The sequence below is a fragment of the Mobula birostris genome, chromosome 24 (assembly GCF_030028105.1).
Source record: "Mobula birostris isolate sMobBir1 chromosome 24, sMobBir1.hap1, whole genome shotgun sequence".
NCBI classification, from domain to species: Eukaryota; Metazoa; Chordata; class Chondrichthyes; order Myliobatiformes; family Myliobatidae; genus Mobula; species Mobula birostris.
The window spans coordinates 37,185,430-37,211,810 of NC_092393.1; the positions used below are offsets into that span (position 1 = coordinate 37,185,430).

At 38.9% G+C, this 26,381-nt stretch overlaps 1 protein-coding gene across 4 annotated transcripts in view; it reads left to right on the top strand.

Moving 5' to 3' along the window:
- Positions 1-26,381, top strand: part of ccdc57 (coiled-coil domain containing 57) — a 172,543-nt gene that overhangs the window by 115,314 nt on the left and 30,848 nt on the right. For 2 of the 4 annotated variants that reach the window (XM_072242384.1, XM_072242382.1), the window contains exons 14-19: positions 13,547-13,747; positions 16,256-16,312; positions 17,519-17,747; positions 17,959-18,083; positions 18,380-18,511; positions 25,362-25,611. In XM_072242384.1, the coding sequence (XP_072098485.1) occupies positions 13,547-13,747; positions 16,256-16,312; positions 17,519-17,747; positions 17,959-18,083; positions 18,380-18,511; positions 25,362-25,611 (994 nt within the window). The remainder of the gene's footprint in view (positions 1-13,546; positions 13,748-16,255; positions 16,313-17,518; positions 17,748-17,958; positions 18,084-18,379; positions 18,512-25,361; positions 25,612-26,381) is intronic. The other 2 variants (XM_072242385.1, XM_072242383.1) reach the window with 2 other exon arrangements.

Genomic DNA, 26,381 nt, shown 5'->3' on the forward strand with positions numbered 1-26,381 from the left:
AAGAACATCTTCACTTTTTCACTGCTGCAGTCGGAGTTTCCCACTTGTTTCAAAAGAGCAATAATCATACCATTGCCCAAGAAGAGCAGGGTGAGTCGCCTCAATGACTTTCATTGAGTAGCACTCACATCTACTGTGGCAAAGTGCTTTGAGAGGTTGTTCATGGCCAGAATCAACTCCTGCCTAAGCTAGAACTTGGACCCGCTGCAATTTACCTATTGTCACAATAGATCTACAGCAGATGCAATCTCACTGGCTCTCCACTCAGCCTTGGATTACCTGGACTATAGCAATACATTTGTCAGGCAGCTGCTTATAGATTACAGCTCAACGTTCAACAGAATTATACCATCAGTTCTAATCGACATGGGATTCTGCAGGGAGCGCTCATGGAGTGAGGTCGTCTCTCTGGCTTCGCTCCATTCCCGTTATCCTTTTTAACCTATGATCTCCTTGATCTAATCAACTTTAAGTACACCAGAAGACTTACTTTATCTCTCTGAATTATCGATTAATTGACTTCCTTTTGTCAATCGCAACTTTTGAGCTTAAAGAAATGAGTACGAGATCTAAAACCAAAGATGGGAAAGACGCTGATGGGAACGGAGGAAAGAAGAAAGGTGACTCTAAACCAACGGAATTAACTTACGAAGTTATGGTGAAGTGTTTGGAGGAAATGTTTGAGCAGCAGGATAAAATTATCTGAAAGTTTAACTGCTCAATTTGAACAACATCGTCAAAGCCTTAATGAAGATTTAAAATCAATCACGGAATCTTTGAAATTCCTGAATGCTGATGTTCAAAAACACGATGCAAAAATTTCTGAGCTGGATACTAAATCTCAGAAGACGGATACAAAAGTTGAGATCTTAGAGAAGAATCTAGCTTCGACTACTAAACAGCTCCAACAAATTAAATCCAAAGTTATTGATCTTGAGAATCGATCGAGAAGACAAAATTTACGTTTAATTGGCCTACCCGAGGATGTTGAGGTTGGAGATCCTGTAATATTCTTTGCTAAACTTTTAAAGGATTCGTTCGGTTCAGTTTTTCCCAACGATCCTCCATTACTCGATCGCGCCCATCGTATACCGTGGGTAAAGTCGGCAGCGGCTGTTTCCAAACCCAGACCAGTTATTCTTCGTTTCCATTATGTTAATGTTAAAGAACAACTTCTCCAGATCGCTCGTCGACAAGGGATGATCAAGTATCACCAGCATTCCTTCAGAATAGTTCAAGACTACAGTCCTGAAGTGATGAAGGAACGACTGACTTTTAAACCTTTAATGTCGGAATGCTATCAAAAAAAATCTCAAACCGGCACTACTGTATCCTGCACGACTCAGAATCTCTCTTCCCGATGGAAATCGTCGTGTTTTCCACTCTACAACTGCCGCTCGGAGCTTTTTGGATGATAATTTCCCATCTGATACAGATACCCTCTCTTAATCTGTGTCGGGTGCTTCCAGCACCAATTTTTTTTCTCTCTGGTGTTTTTCTTCAAAATAAACCTTCTACTACTGTGCGATGAAGGTTTTTTATAAGTTTAAGATTTTTGTTCTTTGTTTTTTACTATAGTGATTATTCTATAACTTATATAGAATATTTATCTTTGAATAACATCACTTTCCCTTAGTTAACCTTTTGTTTTAATTTATCCTTTTTTGTTATTACTAATGATCCGATCCGACGGTCATTTGTAGTTATATGCTTCCTATTTTTGATTTTCGCATAATTAAAATGGTGACTTGTCTTTCTTTTTCTATAATTTTTATTTTTTTTTCGGGACGCCATGTTCTTATGCTTCTTCTTCCCATAATCCATTTTTCTTATTTTGGAAGCGTTTTTTTTATTTACTCGTTTATAATTAACTAATTATATGCACTGATACTGGTTTCTTTTATTTTATATATTTTAGTAATTTTTACTATGGAGACTAATTTACAATACTGTTTATTTTTCACATATTAGTCTTTGGGAGGTCACTTATCTAACATATATTTTTGGAGTTGCCCCCTGCAGAAATGGGGTTAAAGTTAGTATTAGTTAGCGCTTCTTTCAGCCTTCTCTGGCTCAGTTCGGGTTTCTATTTGGGGTTGGGGGAGGGGGTGGTCTTTTTCCTTTTTAATTTTTTCTATTGGGCTGATTCAGAACTACAAAGATGTCCCCAGTGTCGAAATTTCCGGTACCTCTCTAATCATGTATTCCTCTTCCGATTTCATGAGCTCACATTATGGTTAACCCCTTACTCACCAAAGGGTTAATTTTTAGTTATGCCTCATTCTATTAATTTTGTCTCTTGGAATACAAATGGTTTAAACCATCCAATAAAACGGAAAAAGATTTTCAAAATATTCCAAAGACTGAATGCTCATATTATCTTTGCTCAAGAGACTCATGTAAGGAAAGAGGACAGTCAACGCTTCTTTAAGTTTTGGAAAGATCAACAATACCACTCAAATGCTCAAGCCAAAATTAATGGTGTTTCAATTTTTATTGATCCCTCAATTACATTCATTTATCAAGACATCATTTCAGATCCTAATGGCAGATTTCTGTTAATTACGGGGGTACTTTTTAATAAAAAGGTCGCTATGGTTAATGTTTACGCTCCGAATGTGGATTATCCTGAATTCTTTAAACATTTACTTACTTCCCTTCCTAATTTAAATGAGTATATGTTGATAATGGGCGGTGATTTTAATTTATGTTTGAATCCCATGTTGGATAGATCCACAAGTAGTCCAGCTTTACCGAATAAGTCGGCTACTATTATCAACTCTTTTATGTTGGATGCTGGGATTTCAGAAATTTTGAGATTTCTACATCCAAATGATAAGGAATTCTCCTTTTTTTCACATGTTCACCGTTCTTTTTCCCGAATTGATTATTTCCTGATTGACTCTCATTTGATTCCATATGTAGTTGATTGTAATTATGACATTATTGCTATTTCAGATCATGCTCCATTGAAACTTTCCATCAAGTTAATGGATACCTTTTGTACTACCAGACAATGGCGATTTAACCCTATTTTGCTTCAAGATCAGGACTTTGTCAAATTTATAAAGGAGCAGATTGATTTCTTCTTTTCAACTAATACTACGGATGAAGTTTCCAACGGAACTATTTGGGACGCCTTTAAAGCTTATATCCGTGGTCAGATTATTTCCTATTCGGCCGGTTTGAAAAGACGTATTAACAATGAAATACTTCTACTGGTTGATAAAATTAAACAAGTTGATAAAAAATATGCTATTTCTCCTAGCAAGGAGCTGTACAAACACAGAGTTGAACTCCAATTGGAACATAGCTTATTATTAACATCCTTGATTGAAAATCAATCAATGAGAACTAGAAGTGATTTTTATATTCATAGTGATAAATCGGGTAAATTACTGGCTAACCAATTGAAATTTGATTCGGTTAAACGTCAAATTACTAAGATCCGCAAACAGGATGATACTTTCACAGTTGATCATGTTGGGATAAACGAAACCTTTCAAGAATTTTATACCTCTTTATATCATTCTGATTTTCCTCATGATTCTAATTTCATGCATGATTTTTTAAGTAAATTGAGTTTTCCGAAACTATCTCCCGAAGATTGCCTATCATTAGAAACTTCCATTTCAGAGGAAGAAATAATAACTGCAATCTCATCATTAAATTCTGGTAAAGCACCCGGTCCCGATGGGTTTACAGTGGAATTTTTAAAATTTTTTTCCTCCATTCTTTCTTCTAAGTTGTCTAGAATATTTAAGGAAGCAATTAGTTTAGATAAATTACCACAATCGTTTTATGAAGCCTCTATTTCCTTAATTCTTAAAAAGAATAAAGATCCTACGGATTGTGCATCCTACAGACCGATATCTCTTCTGAATGTAGATTCAAAAATTTTTTCAAAAATTCTAGCTACTAGACTGGAGAAGGTGTTACCTCAAATTATTTCCATGGATCAAACCGGATTCATTAAAAATCGCTATTCATCTTTTAATATTAGGAGGTTAATGAATATTGTTTATACCCCCTCACTTACTACCCCGGAATGTATTATCTCATTAGATGCTGAGAAAGCCTTTGACAGAGTTGAATGGCCTTATTTATTTAATGTTCTTGAGAAATTTAGTTTTAATTTGACATTTATATCTTGGATTAAATTGTTATATTACTCCCCAGTAGCCTCGGTCTGTACAAATAATTATAGATCTCCTTTTTTTCGTCTTTTTCGCGGTACTAGGCAAGGTTGCCCTCTTAGTCCTTTACTATTTAATATTGCTCTTGAACCTTTAGCAATTGCTATCCGTGACTCGCCAAATATTGTTGGTATTACCCGTGGAAATGAAATACATAAACTATCATTATATGCAGATGATTTGTTGTTATATATCTCTAACCCGGAGAAGTCAATTCCTGCTATCTTAGATCTGTTAGCTCAATTTAGTAACTTTTCTGGTTACAAATTGAATCTTAGTAAGAGTGAATTATTCCCTTTAAATAAGCATGTACCTATTTATGGATGTTTACCATTTAAATTGGTTACTGATTCATTTATATACTTAGGGATAACAATTACCAAAAAATATAAAGATTTATTTAAAGCTAATTTTTTACCTTTAATTGATCAGATTAAACTTTTATTTACCAAATGGTCCCCAATCTCTTTGTCTTTGATTGGTCGGATTAATGCTATTAAGATGATCATTTTGCCTAAATTTTTGTATATATTTCAATCAGTTCCAATTTTTATCCCAAAATCTTTTTTTGATAATGTGGATTCAAAAATTTCCTCATATATTTGGCAGAATAAAAATCCTAGGTTAGGTAAAAGATATTTACAGAAATCCAAGAAGGAGGGGGGACTTGCCCTCCCAAATTTTAGATTCTATTATTGGGCAATTAATATTCGATATTTAAAATTTTGGCTACAAGATTTGGATGCATCTTTAAACCCTCATTGGGTAAATCTTGAATCTAATTCATTACAAGGGTTTTCCTTGGGTTCGGTCTTAGGAACTTTACTTCCTTTTACTTCTTTTAAATCATATAAACAAATGAATAACCCAATAGTTAAACATACTTTACGTATATGGTTTCAATTCCGAAGATTTTTTGGGTTTAATCAATTCATTCTAGCAAATCCCATTATATCAAATTTTCTTTTTCAACCTTCCATGATGGATCAAGCTTACTTTGATTGGAAAACCAAAGGTATAATATCTTTTCGCGATTTATTCTTGGATAACTGTTTTATGTCTTTTGATCAACTCTCTAATAAATATAACTTACCCAGATCTCACTTTTTTAGATATTTACAGATTAGAAACTTTTTAATTACTGTCTCTCCTAATTTTCCACACCCATATCCAATGTACACTTTGGAAAAAATCTTAGACTTCAATCTTTCTCAGAAAGGTGTAATAGCAATTGTATATAATATAATTATGAATTTATGTCCTGATGCCTCTAATAAAATTAAAGCTGACTGGGAAAGAGAACTTGAGATTAATATACCGACTGAAAAATGGGAAAAAATTCTTCAGTTGGTGAATTCGTCCTCTGAATGTGCTAAGCATAGGTTGATACAGTTTAAAGTAGTTCACAGGGCTCATATGTCCAAAGATAAACTATCTCGTTATTACTCTTATATTAATCCAATATGTGACAGATGCCAGTCTGAGATTGCTTCTTTAACTCACATGTTTTGGTCATGTCCCTTGTTGGAGAAATATTGGAAAGATATTTTTGATATTATTTCAACGGTCCTAAATCTAGACTTACAACCTCATCCAATTACTGCTATCTTTGGATTACCAATGATAGACTCAAATAATTTAACCTCTTCATCACGAAGGATGATTGCATTTCTTACTTTAATAGCTAGAAGGTCCATCTTGTTGAATTGGAAAGAAATCAACCGTCCTACAGTATTTCATTGGTTTTCACAAACTATGGTGTGTCTGAATTTGGAGAAAATTAGAAGTGCAGTTTATGACTCTTCTATTAAGTTTGAAAAAATTTGGAGGCCATTTATTCAGCATTTTCATTTGATGTAATTTGATCATTTCCAAACTGGTTTTATTTCTCTGTACTGTTGTTGGAGGGGAATGGAGGCGTCAACGCTGAGGTTTTCTTCTTTTCCATTTTTAAGTTGTTAGTTTTGCCCAAGTCTTTTAGTTTAGTCTAGTTGTTTTTTTTTTCTTTTGGGATGGGTTTTTTTTCTTTTTTTTGTCTTTTTCCTTTTTTTTTTGCTTTATATTATCCGTGATCAGTTCTACATGTATGGGAGTTTTGGTAATTTCCACTATTAGGTTTTGCAATTACTCTTTTTTTAAATGTAACAATACATCTCATATTATCTGTATTATTGCTATGTTTTGTTTCTATATTTTGAAATTAATTAAAAGATTGAAAAAGAAAAAAAAAAAAAAGTTCTAATCGACATGCTCCAAAACCTGGGCCTCCGTACCTCCCTCTGGAACTGGATCCTTGACTTCATCACTGGAAGACCACAGACAGCGTGGATCAGAAATAACATCTCTTCCTCGATGACAATCAATATGGCATACCTCAAGAATGCATGATTAGCACACTGTTCTACTTGGCCAAGTCCAACATGAGAGAGCTGGTCTCGGGCTCGTCCCAAAAGCTCCTCAATAGCACAAGGCAACATCAGTGCAGAAGAGATGGCTCGCGGTGGAGGAGTTGAGAAGACAGGAGGAGGAAGAGCGAAACGCCAGGGCCGTCTCAATGGCCAAGCAGGGCCAATGGACTTATTGGGAGAGCCTGGAAAAGAGAAAACTCAGCTGACGTGACATCTGGGAGATGGAGGGATCTCGGCTAAGTTTTGTCATCAGAGCCACTTATGACCTCCTACCCACACCCCAGAACCTGAACCAGTGGTGGGGAGAAGACCCCGCTTGCTCTCTTTGTCAAGCACCTGCGTCACTAAGGCACATTTTAACAGGATGCACCAAGAGCCTCACCCAGGGGCGGGACACTTGGCGTAACCGAGTTCTCAGACAGCTGGCATCAATCTTGGAGCAGAGGCAAATCACCACAAATGCTCTCCCACAAACACCAGCAGGAAATGTCCACATCACACGATTTGTACCAGCAGGCCAACCTCCAGAGTGCCATATAACATCAAAAGATGTAAGCATTCTGCAGGTTGCTTGAGATTGGAAAATGGACGTGGACTTGGAAAAAAACCTTGTGTTTCACCCAGACATTGCGGCTACAACACTCTGGTCAGACACAGTCCTGTGGTCCGCAACAGCCAAGCTGGCATATGTTGTGGAATTGACAGTATTATGGGAAGATGGTGTCGAAGAAGCTTATGAGAGGAAAAAGACCAAGTACCCTGAACTGGCAACTGAAGCTGCCCAGAATGGCTCGAAGACCAAGCTTTTCCCTGTAGAAGTAGGATGCAGGGGATTCATTGCTACACCTATGACCAGTCTATTGAAGAAGATGGGGGTGAGGGGTCACTCCCTCCAACAAGCAATCAAGTCCTTGTCAAATGCAGCAGAAGAAAGCAGCAATTGGATTTGGGTCAAAAGGAAAGACAACAACTGGGCTGCAAGATGAAGACAGGAGGGTTTGGAACTGAGGGGGTGTGTCTGGGACACCAGGTAGCATCGTTGAGCCCTTTGGAGACGTCATGGGCTAATCAATGAAACGTCAAAGAAGGAGGGTGCCTACCTGATGACCCCAATGACATACCTACCCTCCTTCTCACCACTCTAAGCCCACTGCCAACATCAAGAGTGCTGACTTACCACAGGGATTGAAACATCAAGTCCTAGTAGCTCTACTGATCTCTACAGACATGACTAAGTGGCTTAAGCACAGCTCAAACAGCATCAATAAATTTGCCAATGACATAACTAATGTTGGCAGAATTTTAGATGGTGATGAGGAGATTGATCAGCTGGTTGAGTGGTGTCGCAATAACAACCTTGCACTCAACGTCAGTAAGACCAAGGAATTGATTCTGGACCTCAGGAAGAGGAAGTCGAGGGAACACACACCAGTCCTCATCGAGGGATTAGCAGTGGAAAGGGTGAGCAGTTTCACGTTCCTGGGTATAAACAGCTCTGAAGATCTATCCTTGGCCCAATATATACACAATTACAAATAAGGCACAACGCTAGCTATATTTCATGAGGAATTTGAGGAGACCTGGTACATCATCAAAGATGCTCACAAATTTCTACAGATGTACAAGGGACAACATTCTAACTAGTTGCCTCACCATCTGGTATGGAGGAGCGACTGCACAGAATTGGAAAAAGCTACAGAAAGTTGTAAATTCAGCCAGATCCATTATGGGCACTAGCCTCCCCAGCATCATAGACATGTTCAAAAATAGAAGCCTCAAAAGGCGGTATCATTATGGGCCGCCATCATCGAGTTCATGGCCTCTTCTCATCAAGGAGGAGGTACAGGAGCCTGAAGATATTCACTCAGTGTTGCAGGTGCAGCTTCTTCCTCTCTGCCATCAGATTTCTAAATAAACAATGAACCCATGAACACTACCTTACTTTTTTTATTCTCTTTTCGCACTACTTTAATTTTTTTATATATACTTACCATTGTAATTATTATCCATTGCAATGTACTGCTGGCACAAAACAACAAATTTCACAACATATGCCAGTAATATTAAATATGACTCTGATTTCTCAATGATGTGCTAGCAATGTTGTAAAACAGAGCACCCTCTGTAGAAGCAAGGAATTATTGAGTGCAGCTGTGCTACTTCCATTTTTAGTTGCGTATGATCATACTTATAAAATGGCTGTGCACATTGCTGTTTATCAACAGCAAATACTGATCGTACTCTTATTGCAAAACCTATAAATTTTGCCCATTATTTGGATTAACACACAACTGGGAAAAGTTGATTTCTTTTCCTTTCTCTGAGGCATCGACAACATACTGGGGTATATTTTCAAAGCCAAGTGGTCCGTATTTCAAAGTCTTAATGGATGTTGGCAGGCCACAGAGATGTAACATCGCAGTCTGGCGTCGTCCTTATAACGTGACTTAGTTCAGTCTGAACCTTGAGCCTTAGATCAGAATAATGCCAACCACAAAGCCTATGATAAATTGGAAAATTATGACAGCAAAAGAAGCAGTGGCTAACAATTAAAAAACTTAAAATATAATTTACAAGTACTATGTGTTACCCTAAGGCAAAACAACTGGAAGAGAACTCTAGTTGTAGGTATCAAGAGGTTAAGCAAAATACTAAATCAAGGTAAAGGTGTGTAGCAGGAAAGCTGAGAATTGGGAGAACTTCAGCAGAAGAGGACTAAGTCATTGATAAGGAAAGATAATGCAGAATATGAGGATAGAGAAATGAGAAACATAAAAACAGGTTGTAAGAGTGCTTGCAGATATGAAGAAAAAAGAAAAATTTAATAAATGTTAATGTGAATATCTTAGAGACTGAGATTGGAGAAGTTATACTATGGACTGATTAAATGGCAGAGAAGCCAAACAAATATTTTGAGACTGCATTCTTCAACTTCAGCTGCTTCATCAATGACCTTCCTTCTGTCTTAAGATCAGGAATAGGGATGTTCGCAGATGACTGCACAATGTTCTGCACCATTCGTGACTCCTCAGATAGTGAAGCAGTTCATACCCAAAATGCAGCAGGACCTGGACAATATCCAAGCTTGGGCTGACAAGTGGCAAGTAATATTCGAGACATGCAAGTGCCATGCAGTGACCACCTCCAACAAGAGAGGCTCTAACCATCATTTCTTGACATTCAGTGGCATCATCATCACTGAATCACCTATTATCAACGTCCTGGGGGTTACCATTGACAGGAAACTGAACTGGTCTAGCCATATAAACACCATGGCTACAGAGCAGGTCAAAGGCTAGGAATCCTGCAGCGTGTAACTCATCTTTTGACTCCCCAGAGCCTGTCCACCACCTACAAGGCTCAGGTCAGGAGTGTAATGGAATACTTGCCGTTCGTCTGGATGAGTGCAGCTCCATCAATACTCAAGAAGCTTGACGTCATTCAGTACAAGGTAGCCTACTTGTTACCCCTTCAACAAACCCACAACCACTACCATCTAGAAGGATAAGAACAGCAGATACCTGGGAACACAACCACTTGGAAAACCCCCTCCAAGTCACTTACCATCCTGACTTGGAAACATATCGCCGTACCTTCATTGTCGCTGGGTCAAAACCATGGAATTCCCTCCCTAACAGTAGTGTGGGTGTACCTGCACCTCAGGGACTGCAGTGGTTCAAAAAGGTAGCTCATCACCACCTTCTCAAGGGCAGCTGGAGATGGGCAATAAACGTTGGTTGAGCTGGCGACACCCATTTAAAACATCATGGAAGACACACAAAGAAGCCTCCTGGAAATAATGGAGAACTATAGGTTTTGAGAAAGAGACTGACATTAGTTTTAAAAAGTATTGAAGAAATTAATGACACTGAAAGCTGAGATAATCCCAGATCAAGGTAAAATTTTTGAAAGACTTAGCTATTTGTTATCTTCCAAAACTGAATAGATTCTAGAACTGTTACCACAGATTAGAAGATTGGAAATGTTAATCCCACTTTTTAAGAACGGAGGAAGAGAGGAAACAGGAAAATCATTGTCCAGTTAAGCTGACATAAATACCACACAGCACGCTGGATCTATTATTAAGGAAGTGATTACAGGACACATAAATTTATAATAAGATTAGGCAAATTCAATGTGCATAAGTAAAAGGGAAATCACAATTGACAAATCCTGTTGGAACTTTGAGAGTGTAAAAAGTAGAATAGATAGGGAAAGCTAGTGCCTTGGTGGATTCAGTCTTGCTTAATTAAACAAAATATTTGAGAATGAATTGTCATCTTCAAGTTGACAATGACTTGTGAGATGCTGCATGGGATTGGTGTTAGGATCCAGGCTGTTCTTAATCCTCGTCAATTATTTGGATAAAGGGATTAAGTGTAATATATCAATGTTTGCTGATGGTATAATACTGCTCAGTTGGAGGACACACACAGGCTAAGGAAATGGGCAAACACATTTAAGGTGGAATATTCTAAGAAATGGAAACGTACAGCATTTTATAAATGTTGAGAAATGTTCAAAGGGACCTGGGTGTCCTTCAAAACAAATCACTGGGAGTTAACAAGCCAGTATAGCAGGTAAAGGAAGGCAAATGGTCCTTATACAGCTGTTTTTGAGGACAAGAGACAATGATGCTTCATTTATACATTGCTCTGGTGAGAGTGTATATGAAATATTCTGTACAGGTCTGGTTCCCAGCCTCGGGAAGGAAGATACTTGTGAAAAAGATACAACAAAGGTTCATCAAATTGATTCCTGGAATGGTGGATTTGATGTCGGTGAGGAGAGGTTAAAAAGACTGGGTTGAGACCCTTGAATTTAGTAGAATGAGAGATGATTTCATTGAAACACCGAATTTTTACTGTTTTTGATAAGTTTCACATGGGAATATTGTTTCCCCTGTCTGGATGTCATTAACCAGGAATCATAATTTGAAAATAAGGAATCAACCTTTTAGGTCAGAGATGAAAACACATTTCTTCAGTCAGGGAATAGTGAATCATAAAACTTACCTTCCCAGCCGATTATGGAGGATCAGTCATCAAATATATCCAAGACAAAGATCAAAAGGTTTCTTAGTTGTTAAGGATATCAGCTGATGCAGACATATTTACTGATGTGTTGCTATTACTAAGGTGAAGGTACTTGGGAAACTAAAAGGTCTGAAGGTAGATAAGTCATCTAAAACAGATAGACTACACCCCAGGGTTCTAAAGGAGGTAGCTGAAAAGATTCTGGAGCCATTAGTAATGATCTTTCAAGAATCACTAGACACTGGAATGGTTCCAGAAGACTGGAAAATTGTAAATATTACTTCACTCTTTAAAGAGATAGGAGAAAGGAAATTATAGGTCAATTAGCCTGACTTCAGTGGTTGGGAAGATGTTGGAGTCCATTATTTAGGATGAGGTTTCAGTGTACTTGGAGATGCATGATAAAGTGGGCCAAAGTCAGCATTGTTTCCTTAAGGGGAAATCTTGATTGACAAATCTGTTGGAATTCTTTGAGGAAATAACAGGAGGGATTGACAAAGGAGAGTTAGTTGATGTTGTTTACTTGGATTTTCTGAAGGCCTTTGACAAAGTGCCACACATGAGCCCACAGTGTTACAGGAAAGATACTTGCATGGATAGAAGATTGGCAGACCGGCAGCAGCATAATATCAGAATAATGGGGGCCTATTCTCATTGGCTGAGGTGTTCTACAGCAGTTGGTATTGGGACAGCTTTTTTTCATGGTTATATGTCAACGATTTGCATAATGGAATTATGGCCAAGTTTGCAGATCATATGAAGATAGGTGGATGAGCAGGTAGTGTTGAGGAAGCAGTGAGTCTGAAGAAGGACTTGGACAGATTAGGAGAATGGGCGAAGAATTAGCAGCTGAAATATAGTGTGGGGAAGTGTCTGGTCATGCACTTTGGTAGAAGGAAAAAAGGTGTGGACAATTTTGTAAATGGGGAGACAATTCAAAAGTCAGAGGTGCAGAGGGTCGTGGAAGTCCTTGTGCAGGATTTTCTAAATGTTAACTTACAGGTAGAGATGGTGGCAAGGAAGGCAAATAGAATATTAACATTCATTTCGAAAAAGCGAGAACATAAAAGCAAGGATATGATGCTGAGGTTTTACAAGGCATTAGTCAGACCACAGTTGGAGTATTTTGAGCAGTTTTGGGCCCCTACAGTGCTGGCATTGTGGATGGTCCAGTGGAGGTTAATGAAAATAATTCTGCCAATGAAGGGTTAACATATGAGGAACGTTTGATGGCTCTGAGCCTATACTCACTGGAATTTGGAAGAACGAAGGGCAGGGGTATTTCATTGAAGCCTATCAGATATTGAAAGGCCTAGACATAGTGGACGTGGAGAAGATATTTCCTATGGTGGGCGAGTCTCAGACCAGAGGGTACAGCCTTAGAATAGAGGGATGTCCATTTTGAACAGAGATGAGAAAGAATTTCTTTAGCCAGAGAATGGTGAAAATGTGAAATTAATTGCCATGGATGGCTGTGGAGTCTTTGAGTATATTTAAAGCAAAGGTTGATAGGTTCTTGGTTAGACAGAGGGTCCAAGGTTATGGGGAAAAGGCAGGAGAATAAGGCTGAGAGGAATAATAAATCAGCCATGATGGAATGGCGAAGCAGACTCAATGGGCTGAGTGGCCTAATTTTGCTTCTACCGTATGCCTTATGGTGTTGCTGCAGGAAACAGGCACTACAGTCTTTTTGAATGGTGAAGCAGGCACAAGGCTCCAAATAGTCTAACCTTGTTACGTGTAATTTAATCAGTGCAGAATACCCACTATTAACTGCCATTCAGGTTAAAAGGGAACCTTGTAATGTCTAGTTTCATAAACACCAAGTCAGTTGATGTTCTGAAACTTTCTTACATCTCCTACATATCAATATGTGGAATTCTATACTGTTTCTCCTCTTTCACAGACACGCCAGAAACAAGTTGAAATTAATCAATTACGATATGAATTAACCAGTCAGCAACAGAGAACTGGTTCAGAAATGTTAAGACTAAATGAACGTATTGCTGAACTGGAGTTACAGTTGGCTGAAGCACGCAAAGAAGCAGATGAGTATTTTAAGAGTAACCTTCAACAAAACTTGGAAACTGTTGCTTTAGGCAATGAGGTAAGCCTATTACTCACTAATTTGAATAATCCTCAAAGTAAATATATTTTCCTTTGAGGCTTTTTTTATTTTTGTTTTGTGAATCTCGTGACTCTCCTTCATTGTTCAATAACATGATTTGTAAAAAGGGGATTATCTGCAATGACTTCACTTCCTTCCCCTGCAAATTTATCCCCTAACCTCTGATCTCCTTATATTTCTTATCTGCAAACTGCTTCATGGCAAAATAATCTAAAACACAAGAAATGACTAAATGTATACATTGACAATGCTGAACTCTACTTTATCACCGTCTCTCAAATCTTACATTGTTTTTGAACTAGTTTGCCTCTTATGAAACAACCAGTCCTGTAAAGATAGAAACAAGTGAGTAGACTGATGCCCTTGTTTTTGAAACCTTAAAAAAAAACACCTTGTTCCTAACTCCGTGACACCATCCTTCTTCCTGGTTACTGCCTAAGGCTGAACTGAACCACTCACACTCTTGACATCCTACTTGTCCCTGAGTTTTCCAGCTAATTCCACTTAATATAGTCATAGTCATAGTCATAGTCATACTTCATTGATCCCAGGGGAAATTGGTTTTCATTACAGTTGCACCATAAATAATTAAATAGTAATAAAACCATAAATAGTTAAATAGTAATATGTAAATTATGCCAGGAAATAAGTCCAGGACCAACCTATTGGCTCAGGGTGTCTGACCCTCCAAGGGAGGAGTTGTAAAGTTTGATGGCTTCAGACACCACCGTCAGAGAGTCCAGTTCCATCCCCACAACGTCACTGGCCTTACGAATATAACATTGCTTACCTCAGTGCATCTGATACTGAGCACCTCCTCCTTGACCTTGCTCCTGTCAATAATTGGCATGCTTTCCTAGCTTCCTTCTTCCATAGCTTAAATACACTGAAAATTCTCCTAATTTATCCCTCAGCTTGCTGATCTCTGTTGGTTCCTGATTTGGCTGTGCTTCAATTTTTAACTTTGCTTCCTGATTTCCAAACCTACCAACAGCTGAAGCCCAGCCTTAATTGCTCCCTGAAAGAGATGAGAGCTACGGTTGCTGGAAAAGGAAAATGCTGAGTTATACTAGGTAGTATCCATGGAGAGAGAAACTGTTACTATTTTGGTTAATGACTATTCGTCAGAACTAGAAAAGTGTAAAAAATGAATGTCTATACATCAGAACTAGAAAAGTAAAAAATGAATGTGTCTGAAGTTGCAGAGAGGGTGAGAGATGAAGGGAACAAAAGAAACAATTTGTCATAGGGAATAGGTCAAGGTGATGTAATTGCTTCTGATACTATATCAGAGAAGAAATGAATGATGGTAATCCAAGTTGATCACTCTGGATGAAGGCAAATAGAGGAAGAGGAATGTGGGGTGTAGGAAGAGAGATAGCAAACATACTGGAGCCATGAGATGCAGAACACAGCTGTATTTAGAAATCAGAAGTAGAAGAGAGTGCCAGAATGTCTCAACAGATCAGGTACTGCTGTTAGAGAGAGAGAACGGAATTAACGTAACAGCTGGATGACCTTACAAAAGAACCGACCAGTTCTGACACCAGAGATGGTTATCTGAAACTGTTGAATGCAATAATAAATCCTTAGGGCTGTGCTGTTCTAAATGGTGATGTGCTATCATTGAATTTATATTGGGCTTCACTGGAACAAAGCTGAATGACAAAGGCAGAATAAAAGTGGAATGGAGAATTGGAATGGGCAACTGAAGGCACAAGGTGTAATATTGCAAACAGGATGCAAGTGTATGAAAAGCAGTTATTCAATCTGTACTTGGGTTTCCTCATTGCATTGAAGACCCAGTGTACGGAATTAGAAGTACAAGTGAATTGCTGCTTAATGGTCTGTCTCAGTAAAGCAGCAGTTCATATGGTGGGACAGATATCCTTCTATAACAGGTGTGGAGTTGCCACAGTTCACTGGACTTGATATGGAGTCTATTGTTGGATTGCAGCCAAGAGTGAGTTAGGATTTTGAGAATTTGCATGGGGGTCCCATATTCCCTGGCATTCTCAAGGGTAGATACTGGGTTCTTGACATAGAGTTTTCCCAGTGAGTTCCTGCCCATCCTTGTGTTAAAAATTTGCTATAACTGCAAGTTGTTGTTGCCTTGAGTCGAAGAAAAAATACATCTGTCCAAGTGTGTGTTTTTTTCCCATTCTTTGGACCTGTCAAAATGAATCTCTAAACATTATCAAGACATTTTTTTTTGTTTCAGAAGTAGCTTTTTTTTAGTTGTCTTGTTACATATTGCTGTTGTAATTTCAGAGGATCAGTTACGAACCTTGGTTAGCAATTGTTCTTAATGCAAATCAAATTTGTCTCCTCAAGAAGTCACAATGCCATAATAGGGCATATTATGGTTTGTAAATGGCAATTGAAAGCAAAGAAGGAGATTGCTTGCCACATTTGTGTGCAGCAACCTATTGTTTTTGGAAGGATAAGGTTACAAAGTTCATTTCAAAAAATGAATCATTTTTGCAGGTTTCAGCTCTGAAACTGGACTTGGCGAGTGGCCGTGTCCCTGTGGTTGCTGAACAGGTATGTAATTATTGCACTGTTATTATTCAGCACAATGTCCAATAAAAACGAGATGAAACCCATGTTGTCAAAGGAAGAATATAGAAACTTCAAGCAGATAGCATCTGAGCTTAGGATAATACCTGACTACTGGAACTTTATAGCAGTAATGCTAACTACAGCAACATTGTACCACAGAAACTCAAGCACTACAGTTAAGACCTCATTAACTAACTTACCTTCTATGGCACGGGAAGTCCATTTAATCTATCTGATTGGATGGGGCAATCCATCACTGCATTCTGAGACATGTATGAGAAATTAAATTTGATCATCTGAAAAAAGAGAGTTAACATATATTTACAGGAAAAATGTTGAAGTCTGGGTTTCTGCAGTTCTATAATATGTTTTGTAATTGTAAAGAAATTTCAGATCTTGTTCTATTTAATGTAATTTGTAATAATAAATTGAACAATTTTCCAATATTTTGATTTCATTCTGTGCATAATTTTGAATCTTTCTGTAAACAATTCCCATGGTGTCTCCATTCTCACTGCCTTGATAATGAAGGTGTACATTTCTTGTTTACTCTGCCACCATCTGTGAAGAGCAGAAAGAGATGTAGGTTTTCAGAGAGTGTAGCTCTGGGTTTCATGGACAGTGAGAAGTTTGTCAAAAGCTACTGGGGATTTAAGTATTTTTTATTAAAACTGACATCCATAAAGGCAGGGAGGCGTAGTGGTTAGCACAATGCTTTACAGTACAGACGGCCCAGGTTCAATTTCGTCACTGCCTGTAAGAAGTTTGTATGTTCTCCCCGTGACTGCGGGGATTCCTCTGGGTGCTCTGGTTTCCTTCCACAGTTCAAAGATATACCAGTTGGTACATTAGTAGGTTATTGTAAATCAACCGCTGATTAGGCTCAGATTAAATCAGGGGGTTGCTGAACGGATTGGGTTGAAGGCCCAGAAGGGCTTATTCTACACTGTATCTCAATAAATAAATTTAAATACTTTTAAAAATTGGGGCATAACTTGTACAGTGGTGAGGATGTTATGATATCTCTCCAGAGAAGTGAAATCAGTTTTAACCTTCTTTTCTGAAATAATTTGGAAGCAACTACGTCAAGCAATGTAGCTAGTGATATTGGCTTCAATTATCAAATGCTCTGAAATGTTATTTTTTGGAAGTAGATGGTGAATTCTGTCTTGTTTCTCTCTTACTCAGGATGAACTTGTTAAAGAGCTTCAAGGAGAAATTCTTCAACTGCGAGAACAACTGATTCATTCACAGTCAAGTAACCACCCCTCACAACAGCAAAACTCTAAAGTATTGGTTTTGCAATCCAAACTAAAGCAGGCTGCTCACTACATCAGTCAGCTGTCCCGTGACAAACAGCAGCTGATTGAGATAGGCAACCGACTCCGTGCGGAACTGGTTAAATCTGGATTAAATGGTATGTGGCCAGTTACATCACAAATCCTTTTTTAGATTACAAAGCAAGTAATCTGTTGTGTAGTAGGAAATTCCGTCATTGCACAGGACATGAAGTCCACAATCCATTTCCACATCCAGCCACATAACATGCAACTGTTCCCTGCTGTGAACCTATTGTGATTACTCACAGATATTGTTATGCCATCAGTAATCATGGCTTTCTCTCACAGTTTCTCAGCCATCTGTCACAGTGAGCCATTCAGACCTACCTACTCAGTTACCGAGAGAGCTGGTAGAGGCAGCTCAGAATCGCCTGTCTGCTTTGGAATGCCTACAATACCAACTCACTACTCAGGTAATAATATTCTCTGTGCATGTAGTATTTCATATTCAAAGTTCCTCTCCAAATCCCAGAATGCTTTTTATCATAAATTTGCTTGCTTTTAAACTTATTTACTTTCTTATTACAGTTTTTGCTTAACCTTCAGATGCCCTTAGCCATATACTATTCCTCTGGTATCCTTTGTCAAGTATCTTTGCAATTAAATTTTACTCCTTTAAGGGAAGTATTCTATTTGAAATTTGAACTTAGTTTGGCATGTAGTTATTCTTATAATATTTCAATTAAAAAAGAATGCTGTTTGTTTTCAGGAATTACAATATGCACAGCTGACACGTTTCAAAAAAGTTCCCATCACTGTGCAGCAGAGTTCATCAGAAAGTGAAAAAGGCCAGAATACTATCAACGGGAAAACTGTCAGAGAAGAACATACCGCAGATAAGGTAATTGTAAGGTAAACAAAGACTGACAAACAACCAATGTGCAAAAGAAGACAAACTGCAAATAAAAAATAATAGAGAACATGAGTTGTAAAGAGTCCTTGAAAATTAGACTGTAGGTTGTGGAATCAATTCATAGTTATGATAGATGAAGTTATCCACACTGGCTCAGGAGCCTGATGGTTGTAGGGTAATAACTGTTTCTGAATCTGGTGGTGTGAGACCTAAGGCTTTATACCTCCTGCCCAATGATAGTAGCAAGAAGGGAGCATACCTAGATGGTAGGGGTCTTTAATCATGGATGTTACTTTCTTGCTGGAGCACTCTGTGTAAGTGTGCTCAATAGTAAGGAGGGGGTTGCCTGTGATGCAGTGGGCTATATTCACCATTTTCTGTAGCATTTTCTGTTCCTGGGCATTGATGTTTCTATACCAGGCTGTGATGCAACATGTTAAGATACTCTTCATTTGCACCTGTAGAAGTTTGTCAAAGTTTTTAGAAACAGGCTGAATCTACACAAACATCAGAATCAGAATCAGGTTTATTATCACCAGCATATGACATGAAATTTGTTAACTTAGCAGCAGCAGTTCAATGCAATACATAATCTAGCAGAGAGAAAAAAATAAAATAAATAATAGTAATAATAATAAATAAACAAGTAAATCAATTACGTATATTGAATAGATTAAAAAAAGTGCAGAAACAGAAATACTGTACCGTATATTTTTAAAAAAGTGAGGTACTGTCCAAAGGTTCAATGTCCATTTAGGAATCTGATGGCAGAGGGGAAGAAGCTGTTCCTGAATCGCTGAGTGTGTGCCTTCAGGCTTCTGTACCTCCTATCTGATGGTAACCGTGACAAGAGGGCATGCCCTGGGTGCTGGAGCTTTTTAATAATGGACGCTGCTTTTCTGAGACACCACTCCCTAAAGATGTCCTGAGTACCTTGTAGACTGGTACCCAAGATAGAGCTGACCAGAATTACAACCTCCTGCAGCTTCTTTCAGTCCCGTGCAGTAGCCCCCCCCACACCCCATACCAGACAGTGCTGCAGCCTGTCAGAATGCTCTCCACGGTACAGCTATAGAAGTTTCTGAGTGTATTTGTTGACATGCCAAATCTCTTCAAACTCCTAATAAAGTATAGCCGCTGTCTTGCCTTTGTTATAACTACATTGATATGTTGGGACCAGGTTAGATCCTCAGAGATGTTGACTCCCAGGAACTTGAGCCTGCTCACTCTCTCCATTTCTGATCCCTCTATGAGGATTAGTACGTGTACTTTCTTCTTACCCTTCCTGAAGTCCACAATCAGCTCTTTCGTCTTACTGACGATGAGTGCCAGGTTGTTGCTGTGGCACCATTCCCCTAGTTGGCGTATCTCACTCCTGTATTCTACCAACGATGGTTGTATCATCAGCAAATTTATAGATAGTATTTGAGCTGTGCCTAGCCACACAGTCGTGTGTCTATAGAGAGTAGAGCAGTGGGCTAAGCACACACCCCTGAGGTGCGCCAGTGTTGATCATCAGCGAGGAGGATATGTTATCATCAATCCGCACAGATTGTGGTCTTCACATTACCAAGTCGAGGATCCAATTTTAGAGGAAGGTACGGAGGCCGAGGTTCTGCAACTTCTCAATCAGGATTGTGGGGATGATGGTATTAAATGCTGAGCTATAGTCGATGAACAGCATCCTAACATAGGTGTTTGTGTTGTCCAAGTGGTCTCAAGCCATGTGAAGAGCTATTGAGATTGTGTCTGCCATTGACCTATTGTGGCGATAAGTAAATTGCAATGGGTGCAGGTCCTTGCTGAGGCAGGAATTCAGCCTAGTGATGACCAACCTTTGAAAGCATTTCATCACTGTCGATCTGAGTGCTACCGGGCGATAATCATTAAGGCAGCCTATATTATTCTTCTTAGGCACTGGTATAATTGTTGCCCTTTTGAAGCAAGTAGGAACTCCTGCCCATTGCAGTGAGAGGTTGAAAATGTCCTTGGATACTCCCACTAGTTGGTTGGCACAGATCTTCAGAACCTTACCAGGTACTTCATCGGGAACTTGTAAGAAAGTATAGGCACTGTCATGCCTACTTGGTGATGGCATTTGCAAGCAGATTCCAGGACAAATCCTCTGATTTGATAATACCAAAGAATTTAAAGCTACTGACCCTCTCCACCTTTGATCCCCAATGAGGACTTGCTCATGGACCTCCAGCTTTTTCTCCTATAGCCGATAATCAACTCTTTAACTTTGCTGACCAAAACCATATTTGCTTTTCTGCAATGTGGAGAAAAATCATCATAAAATTAATTACTTGCAAGCCTTAGCATGAGCTGTATTTTATGGATATGGAAATTGGCGAATATAAACACAAATATATGGAATTTTTGCAGAGTAATGGTGTGAATAGAGATAGGCATGATGGTCAATATTGTTGCAGTGTTGAGCCTTTTCCTATAACTCAAAAATCTACTAACATGCTGAAGAGAGCAGTCAGGTACTTTATGGCAGAATTTATCGAAATTAAGGAATTTATCGAAGAAGATTGCATTACTTCATTTTGAAACATAGCAAATAGTTAAAAGGCATTACATAAAATATAAAAATAAAATCCTTAAAAAATTATTTTAAAAACTGATTAAGAGTATTTTAAAACAGTTCAAAAGCCTTTGACACTAACATATAAGCTGCCAGGATATTCTGAGAGCAAGGTCTGTTGGTTCACCACCTAAGTCCTGATGGTTGTTTGGCATTCCCTCTACCTTACAAAACAGTCTTGGTTAGCTCAGCTGGTTTTCCACTGTGATTAGAAAGTAAGAATGGGCAGGCAATCAGTCAAGCACTGTCTCATCCCTTTGAATACTCAAAGCTGGGATGGATTTTTGAAATTTTGCGTAAATTGACAGTTTAAAGGATAAGACAGGAAAGTGCACCACAGACAAATAAGCCATGAACTTGAATGGCCAGGTATACTTTCATATGAACTTCAAATTTTTAAAATTATTTTAAAAGCTGTTGTCTATTTTGGATGGATTGGCAATGGATATATCTTATGATCTATCAAGTGTCGTTTTCAGATGTAGTCACTACTTTAGCCATTGGGTGGTGCCAAATAGCCTTTCTAGTTGAGTTTGAAACTGATGAAATTCCAGATAGTGGCTCAGAATTGAGCTAAAAACTTAAGTATCTTTTTCCAAGATTGATAATACACACAACCTTTTAAATTGGAGAATTGTTATTAGTGTGCCTTGGGATTACCATTGTGCACAGCAAATTGTCAGGATTCCACACTGGAAGGATGAAAGTGCCAAATTTCTACTCACTTTTATTTTGTTCCTTCAAGATTGTCAAGATGTTTGCGCGGTGAAATGGCCTATAAGTGATTTCTCTCAGGGAATTGCTACCCTATCAAACTAATCAATAATGCTTGAAGATTCAATAATATAAAATATATATTCTTCTAGTTGCAGCAACAAAAAATGGTGGAAGTACTCAGATCAAATGTGGATGCTGTTGGTGCTTCTAACATCTACCGGTGTTTTCTAAAACTTTCAGGGATTCAATAATTCTTATCGCTTCCATTTTTCTAATCTTCAAAATAACTGCATAAAATTTCTTTACAACATAGAATGACTTTATCCCAAGCTATTAAAATGGCATGCCATGTTTCAGTGAATCTAAGCAGACAATTTCTGGCCTCTGTGTCTCTTTGGTTAGGGAGGGGATAAATAAACTGGTGTGTATCTAAACATATATGTAAATAAGACAATTTTGATATTTAATCAACATTTTACCTTTTGAAATACAGTATAGCACCCTAATCGTAATTTGAGAGAGAATGAAGAAGATGGAGGAACCTGACACAGTTTTTTTTGATTGACTGTGTTTAAAAAAATCACTAGATTGTATTAGAAACAACTCTTTTGGAGACATTAGATTTTGTAGCTGGAGCCTGCATGATACTTCCCTCTGTGACTGGATCCTTGACTTCCTCATCAGGAGACTACAGACAGTGAGGATTGGAAATAACATCTCCTCCTCACTGACAATCAAAACTGACATGCCTCAAGTATGCATGCTTTGCTCACTGCTTTCTCTACAACCACGTCTGTGAGGTTGGACACATCTGAAATGGCATCTATAAATCAGCCGACGCAACTGTTGTTAGCAGAAATTCAGATGGTGACGAGGATGTGTACAGGAGTCAGGTAGATCAGTTGAATGAGTGATGTCACAACAACAACCTTGCACTCAACATCAGTAAGACCAAGAAATTGATTGTGGACTTAAGGAAGGGAAGTCAAGAGACCACACATTAGTCCTCATCGAGGGAGCAGCAGTGGAAAGAGTGAGCAGTTTCAATTTATGGGTGTCAACATCTTGAGGAGACATGGTATGACACCAAAGACTCTCACATATTTATACCATGGAGGGCATTCTAACTGGTTGCATCACCATCTGGTATGGAGGGGCCACTACAAAAGATTGGAAAGAGTTGGAGAAAGTTGCGAACTCAGCCAGCTCCACCATTGACTCTAGCCTCACCTGCATCAAGGACATCTTCAAAAGCCTCAGGAAGGCGGCACCCGTCATTAAGGACCCTGATCACCCAAGGCTTGCCCTCTTCTCATTGCTACCATCGAGGTGGAGATACAGGAGCCTGAAGACACATATTCAACGTTTTAGGAATAGGTTCTTTGCTTCCACCATCTCTTTTCTGAATGGACAATGTATCCATGAGCACAGCCTCAATATTTTTTTGAATTTTGTTTTCGTTTTGCACTACTTATTTAATTTAATTTTAATATATATTTCTTATTTTATTTTATTATAACATTTTGAACTGTACCACTGCTACAAATCAACAAATTTCACAAAATACACCAGTGATATTAACAAACGATAAAATCTGCAGATGTTGGAAATCCAAGCAACACACACAAAATGCTGGAGGAAATCCTTTTCTCTTTTCCTTAGATGTTCCCTGGCCTGCTGAGTTCCTCCAGCATTTTGTGTGTGTTGCCAGTAATAATAGACCTGATTCTGATACACCGTCATGGTTGAGTGATTTCCTGGGAAGGACGGTATTCCTTTTGCTTCGTCCACAAATCAAATACTTTGGGAATGATCAACAAGCTTCAAAACCTGGGCCTCTGTACTTGCAGCTGGATCCTTAACTTCCTCATCAGGAGACTGTAATCAGTGTGGACCGGAAATAACATCCTCGCTGACAATCAATACAGACACAGACAAGGAGGTGTGCCTAGCTGACTACTCTACTCTCTCTACACTTCGTGTAGCTAGGCATATCTCAAACACCAATTATAAATTTGCCAGTGACAGCATTTTAGGTGGCAGATTCTCAGATGCCAACAAAGGCATACAGGAATGAGATAGATCAGCTGGTTGAGTGTTTTTGCAACAACAACCTTGCCTTCAATGTCAGTAAGACCAAGGAACTGATTGTGGGCTTCAGGAAGGGGTAGTCAGGAGAACCTACACCAATCCTGATTGAGGGGTCAACAGCTGAAAGTGTGATGAAGTTCAAGTTCCTGGCGTCAACATCTTAGAGGATCTATCCTCTGCCTAGAATATTGATGCAATCACAAAAAAAAGGCATATCAGCAGCTAAACTTCATCAAAACTCTTGCAAGTTTCTACAGAAGTACCATGCAGAGAATTCTGACTGGTTGCATTGCTGCCTGATATTGAGGCTCCAGTGCACAGACTGTAGATATTGTAGACCCAGCTCCACCATGGGCACAAGCCTCCCCACCTCAAGGACATCTTCGAAAGGTGATGCCTCAAGAGGGTGGCATCCATCATTAAGGACACTCACCATCTGGGCCATGCCCGTTTCTCATTACTACCAGCAAGGAGAAGGTACAGAAGTCTAAAAATGCACTCTCAGCCAAGAGATTTCTGAACAGTCTATGAACTCCTGAACACTTCCTCAGGATGTGTGTAAGATGAAAGGCATTGATCGTGTGGATAGTCGGAGGCTTTTTCCGGGGCTGAAATGGCTAACACGAGAGGGCACAGTTTTAAGGTGCTTGCAAGTAGGTACAGAGGAGGTGTCAGGGGTAAGTTTTTTACGCAGAGAGTGGTGAGTGCGTGGAATGGACTGCCGGTGACGATGGTGGAGGCAGATACGATAGGGTCTTTTAAGAGCCTCCTGGATAGGTACATGGAGCTTAGAAAGATGGAGGGCTATGGGTAACCCTAGGTAATTTCTAAAGTAAGTACATGTTTGGCACAGCATTGTGGGCCGAAGGGTCTGTATTGTGCTGTAGGTTTTCTATGTTTCAATGATTGGTCCTTTTATCATTTATTTATTAATTTCTTGTAGTAATTTCTAATATCTTGCACCGTACTTCTACCACCGAACAACAAGTTTCACAACATAACTGCATGTCAGTGTTAACCTGTTTCTGATTCTACAATATTGCTTGTGATCACATTTATTCAATGATCAGCTGAGCCACTCAGATAAGAAGAAACACTAGGTTCAAATCCAAGTCTCTGCTTACATAGAAACATAGTTCTGGATCAGGGTTTTAGGAACCCTGTAATTAGTCTCGAAGACTAATTCAGGACTTTCATCATTTCTTGCTTTATTATTTCCAGTTATCAAATATCCTGTCAAATCACATAGGTAGCTCTTTAGGCAAGGTGTTGGTTACTCAAGGAGCTATCTGTCAGCAAGGAAACACCATGTTCGATAGCAAAGAAATAGAATAGGAAACATAGATAAGGTATAAAAAGAAATGGTGAGTTAAATCTTTCATCTGCATTTGCAAAATCCAATTTTCTTATTTTCTATTTTTCTTATTTTCTCCACAGGGCCGAGCTGTAGGTATAGCGAAAATTACACTTGACAAAGCAAAGGAATGTGAATTCTTGGAAGCTGGTCAGTCACATCCACTTACATCAGAAACCAGCCAGTCACAACCCTTGATGCAAAATTCACACAGCCAGTCTGAACAATTAATGTCATCCTATGGAGCTAACAGTTCTATTCAAGATGTCTGGAGGATGTTGGAGGGAGGGCTGAGTCCTCCTGTATCTACACCACAGAGCAACGCTGAACCAGGTGAACAGTGAGGAATGAATGTGTAGAGCATTAGCTTAATTCTGTGCCCAGTGGTGAATGTGAAAAATAATAAAGCTCAACAGTTATTTAAAAAAATATTTTTAAACAGAAAATGTCAGCAAAATATGCGTACACATAAAACTTTATTAGTTGTGGTGCAACACATACTAAATGCTGGAGGAACTCAGCAGGTCAGGCAGCATCTATGGAAATGAGTAAACAGTCAACGTTTCAGGCCGAGACCCTTCTTCAGGACTGGAAAGGAAGGGGGAGAAACCCCAGAATTAAATGGTGGGAGGAGGGGAAGGAGGCTGGCTGGAAGGTCATAGGTGAAAGCAGGTGGATGGGAAAGGTAAAGGGCTGGAGAAGAAGGGATCTGAAAGAGAGTAGACCATAGGAGAAAGGGAAGGAGAAGGGGACCCAGGGGGGAGTAACAGGCAGGTGAGAAGAGGTAAAAGACCAGAGTGGTGACTAGAGGAAGAGGGAAGAGGAAGGGGAAAAACTGTGGTAGTTGCCCTTATGAGAGAACTCAGCTAATACTATTGGAACACAATCTTGGGAGTCTGATTTATGTATTTTCATGTTTTACAACACGCATTGACCACTCATTGATCACAGAAAATAATCTGTCCTACCAATTGTTCTATGTTCCTAGTTTCGCTCGACCCTACCTCTTCCACTCAGCTTTTTTGGAAGTCATTAGCAAGAATATCACCTGGCTATCCCTATGTGTATTGGTCCTTACCAGTCCCTATCAACTATGCAGGATC